Source organism: Vigna radiata, chromosome 7 (assembly GCF_000741045.1).
Source record: "Vigna radiata var. radiata cultivar VC1973A chromosome 7, Vradiata_ver6, whole genome shotgun sequence".
NCBI classification, from domain to species: domain Eukaryota; kingdom Viridiplantae; phylum Streptophyta; class Magnoliopsida; order Fabales; family Fabaceae; genus Vigna; species Vigna radiata.
The window spans coordinates 47,874,822-47,880,129 of record NC_028357.1 but is presented as its reverse complement, the minus strand read 5'-3'; the positions used below and the strand labels follow the sequence as shown (position 1 = coordinate 47,880,129).

The following is a 5,308-nucleotide window of genomic DNA, read 5'->3' as shown; positions in this document are numbered from 1 at the left end:
TACAAATAAAGAGTCAAATGTAACATTCACTGGCTAAAGGGAATGGAGAGCATTTCTGAACATTATAAAGAATAAGAAATTTAAATGTATCGAAATGGAAAATAGAGGTTTGAAAATGATGAGATGGATTGAAATTATAAATTTGTGCAGTGAGCGGCGTATGAAGAGTAATGACTGCCCTTCTTCTCGCCGGTCTTGGCGGTTTGGTATTGGGAATTGACCTCACCCAACTAACAACAGTTAAATAATCTTTAACTATAAAGCTTTTAGCAACACCAGTGATTATAACGGCGAGTTAACATTGCACAAGTTACTGCTCATTCAATGGTTAAAAATGATCAAATATTCAAACAAGGCGATGCCTGATCACTTTCCGTTCTTCATCCAACACAAAATTGGCCCTTGAAAACTGGCTGCTATTGAAGAATGGTTTGAGATCGTAGATGTCATGCTCTTGAGCCTGCGCAATGTCAAATAAAGTCAAATCATTGATTACTGCCGTTGGTAACAATACTCAAAGGACAAATTTTCTTTACCTTATTGTACAGATCATCTACTTTAACATCTACGTAAGTTAACCCTGAAGTAGACCCGGTGACAATTTCTTCGAAATGCAGAGCATTCTTTACAAGCTCGCGCAGAATATAAAGCAGCAGTTCATTATAGTCCTTCTTGAAAGTCATGTACTTTCTAAAGCTCTGGGGAAAAGCAAACACATTCTTTAAGGGGAGGGCTCAAGGTTATATTTGTTCAGTACAAATTCAATTCATTTCAAATTGAAAAATAATTGCAAATTGGTACTAGTACGAATATAAAAGAAAAGGCTAAAAGTTGAAAATTCATTCGTAACAAAATATGATGCCACGGAATATAAGGATTTAGGACAATTCCAAAGTAGATTCAGAATATTTCTTTATACCTTTTGAAGAGCCTTCTGAACCCCAAACTTCTGTGTGGAAATGAATGATTCAAGTAGAACACGAATTGCCATGTCCACATCCTCTTGTGTAACATGTTGTCTGAGATGCATTCTGGCGTGAGCTTCAGACATCCGTATCATGGATTCGATGTGCCTTACGGCGATAGGGACTCCTTGTCCGTGCTATACAAGAAAACAAGAGAAGCATGTCAACGAATAGAATACAAACAACAGCTACAATCTAGGTTGGAAAAACAGTTTAAGACAGGGTATTACAGAAGATTCCCTCCGCAATTCCGCATATACATGAGACAGTTTATCCATATCCGCATCCTGTAACCTTGGAAAAATATTCAACTTCGCATATGTAATGTACTTCTTCAGTAGTTCTTGAGAAAGTATCTGCAAGAAAGCCAAATAACTCTCAAAAGTCAAGACACAGAAGTCATATTGAAGTTTCCCTTAAAGATACAAAACACAGGCAGGTTCTTGGGAAAGACCTCTGGATCAGCTGGCACAGCGGATGCGTTGACATCTTGGGACTCACTAAAGGACTTATCACCTTGGTTAGCACCCTTGGGTTGTGACTTGAAGTGACTGTCGACGACAAAAGTTGCAAGCATTTCATCAGTGACGGGATCAACAACATCCTGTAAAATGAAGAACGCCCTCAATAAATACGTTCAAACGAGGAGGTAGAGAAAGAAGCAGTGAATTTAAATATAACCTTCACAACGCAGAGGACATCAAAACGAGAAATAATAGGATCTGTCAATTCAACATTCTGAGAGAATGTTTTCGAGGAATCATATCTGCAAATGAAAAAAAGCAAAAGTTAATACTATGTTTAGATACTTGAAAAATGGAACAGAACCTTGCAATACTCGTAGTACATCCAATATCTTTCAAACAGTATGAGATAGAAGTTGGAACATTAGCCTGATGAACAGCACAAACTCTGAGCCAGGTGGAAGCAACCATAAAATATTTGCTTACCTTCCTCCAACAGGATTCGCTGCAGCAATTACAGAACAGCGTGCCTGAAGAGATGTAACAATTCCAGCTTTTGATATGCTAATACTCTGCTGCTCCATGGCTTCATGGATACTCACCCTGGTAACAAATACATAACTTAGTCTGTCAAGGATAGTTCGTGAGGGTGCAGATTAATAATGAAATTAAAAAATTTCAAGCAATTGTAAGAGACTATTTCCTAACCTATCTTGGTCATTCATTTTGTCAAACTCGTCAATAAGACAAATTCCTCTGTCGGCTAGAACAAGGGCTCCTCCCTCAAGAGTCCACTCCCGTGTGATTGGATCCCTGTGAACAGCAGCTGTGAGACCCACAGCTGAAGCCCCTTTGCCAGTAGTGTAAACAGCTCTCTGTCCAGTTTTTTCAACGTACCTTGAAGTATATTTTGAAACGTTAATTTATTGAACACAGTTACCAGTAGAAAGACATCAACCAAATAAACTTGATAAATTATACTTGAGAAATTGAGACTTCGCTGTTCCTGGATCACCCAGAAGAAGAACATTTATGTCTCCTCGAAGCCGATGCTTTCCTTCAACATTTTTTTCTTGACCTCCAAACATAGCTAAAGCGATTGCAGTTTTTATGTCATCGTGACCATAGATTGATGGAGCAATGGACTTCATAATCTGAAATTAAATCAATTGGCGACACATTATGGAACAATATTCCAACTGAAAAAGAGGCACAAACAAATAATCTCTCTCAGGTACATACCCTTTCTCCGATTCGAGGGTCTTTGGCCAAATTTTCAATGTCTGCTATGTCTTCCTGTGTAAGTTTGTAAGCAGAAAACAGGTCTTGCTTTTTTGTAACATAATTTGCCTCAACAACAGTGGCAAATACTGGAAACCCATTTTTTGTGTTTAGGGATAAGTCAAAATTATTGGTATAAACACCAGTGACCTCCTGAAGAAACACAGCACAAAAAAATTTATAAGAATCATCCTATAACAACCAAGACCAGAATAAGCAGAGTCCAGGTAAAAGATGATACAATCTCTTCGCCAGGCCGAGCGCAGTCAATAAGATCATTCAATAATATCACTTCCTTGTATCTTGGAAGTCGACCTGCAGGAACTATTCCTGGACTTTCTTGGAGTGTAAGCTTCTGAAAGTTCCTATAAATTGTCTACAACAAGCGCGAAAAGGAAAAATAAGCTTATTTATCCTCTTGTCTTTCAAATTTAACGAACGTGAAATTATTTTGCAACATATCAGGGGTTAACCATCTAGTAACCATTTGGTCCAATCGAAATGAAGATCAGTATTCCGCAGGATATGAGCATTCAAAGATTTAATTTAGACATCCTCACTCTCATCCTTTTCCTAATTTGGATACAGAAAGTATGTACCTGTTCAACGTTGACAGTGAAGGGTCCTTTTGATTGGCACTCAGGACAGGATCCAACTTTCACCTCTGAATAGGAATTCTGGAAAAAGGGCCCCAAAATTGCCCCACATTTGTTACAGTCATACTTCACCTGCTGCAACTGGGGAAAAACTCCGGAGCGCCTAGTTACTACTCCCCCAATTCGGATCATTGTATTCAGGTGGATTTGTCTGCTCCATCGAAGCCAATTCAAAGTTTTTCCAAGTGAAAAAAAATATATGAGAATGAAGTAAAACGTCAGTTTATTTTTTATGCTACCTTATATTTCGAATCTGATCGTAAACTGGCAAGTTGGTAATGCGTACGTAAATCTTTTGGTGTATATTTCTGTAATTTGGGTGCAAATCAAAGACAACGCTCTTGGTAACATCTTCCATTACTTCTAAGACAGACTGAGGCGCATCAGCCAGCCAAATAGCGATGTTGGGATGAACATAGATAAATTGTTTATAATCAATCTCCAAACTGCACTTACTAGCTGCATAATAGAAACGATGACTAAACTCATGTAAAAATGACATATCTCGCTAACCCAAGTACAATACATAAACACTGTAGAAAATATATTACCTGACACCATATCATTTATCAACCACACATATTCCTTGTCCCGGTGTTCATTCTTCGGATTAACATACGTAAGTAAGAAGTCCTTGAATTTCCTGGCTATGAAGCGGCGCACTTCATCTCTTGTAACCCACTCCCTGAGTGTTCCTTGAACTTGATACATCTCATACCCGTCATCAAATTCATCCTACATTCCATGTACCCAGGTTAATTGTAAAATAAATCAATGGTGCGAAACTCCGGAATATTAATGAAAGAAAAAAAATCTCAAAGTAAACAGTACATCATCTCGATCGTCCTCGGTTTGATCAGTCATATGGGCATCCTCCCTTGAGTGCCCTCGTGACCTTCCAGGTGAACTTTGCAGTTCATCATCACTCGGTAAAGAAGCTCTGAAATCAGCTCGAGCCCTTTTAGAAGGCCTGTGACTGTCATCATCCGTATCTGAAATAGAAATCACTAATCAACACCATATATTTTCTACAGCTAACAATAAACAGTTAAGAAGGCTAATAGATAACGGTTAATTTAGTCCCTCAGTTTATAAAGTTTGTGAAATAGACCAATAATAAGTGGAAATTCATTTGCATCGTATGTTTATCAACCAGGAACCCATGCTTGATCGAGACTGATATTCAATCTCTTGCTCATCCAAACGAATATCCATTTCACGCGTAATACAATTAGTCTTCTTGATGTAAAAAAAAACATCAGTTTTCTTTTCTCCCTATGGCATGTTGAAAATGTATTTTGGGGAGCAATGGGTTGCTTTGGACTATTTCATTGTAAGAAATTTGTTTTAGCCCCATTTATAACAATCTAGCTTAAATTCAATTCATAAAATCAACTTGCGACATTTCAACTCTTTGATGTATAGCAAAGAAACAATTTTCATCCAATTACAAGCAATTTACCTTGGTCGTGGAGAAGCTGAGGAAGCTTGTTGCGATTCGTAGTGCGACCCTCACGTGCGTCCATTTCCATCTCCGCAGCCCTTCGATCCTCCATCATTTGATCAAAGTCTCTGTCGTCTTCAAAGGAGTTGTCCAGCCCGAAAGCTTCGAACTGGTCAGCCTCATCCATTCTCCGATAGTCACTGTTCATTCACCCAAGCAGCGAAAAGTTGTAAGTACAAAAAAGAATAACGTTGTGGAAGGAAAAAATAAAAAGAAAGAGACTGACTCCATGAAATTGTCGTTGAAGAGATCCTCTCCATCTTCCTCTTCCTCGGGTTGTTCCTCTAGATCATCACGTACGATGTCGGGGTCAACGGAAGCCTCGTCGTCCTCGGAGGCTCGGCTGGTGTGGGTGTGAGGAATCTGGTCGGTGTTGAAACCAACGGAAGGAGAGGTTGGGGATTCGGGATCCGGCGACGAAGGGTTTCCTGGTTCCAT

General features: G+C 39.0%; 1 protein-coding gene across 1 annotated transcript; it reads right to left on the bottom strand.

The window, feature by feature from the left end:
* On the bottom strand, nt 1-5,308 carry LOC106768396 (DNA replication licensing factor MCM2). Its single transcript, XM_014653539.2, has 17 exons — nt 5,097-5,308; nt 4,829-5,010; nt 4,198-4,358; nt 3,918-4,101; nt 3,606-3,825; nt 3,310-3,517; nt 2,952-3,086; nt 2,672-2,863; nt 2,411-2,583; nt 2,138-2,326; nt 1,916-2,032; nt 1,647-1,731; nt 1,420-1,569; nt 1,196-1,321; nt 920-1,102; nt 537-698; nt 1-460 (listed from the first exon to the last, which is right to left on the bottom strand). The coding sequence occupies exons 1-17, from the start codon at nt 5,306-5,308 to the stop codon at nt 347-349; spliced, it is 2,793 nt and encodes a 930-aa protein (XP_014509025.1). The 3' UTR covers nt 1-346.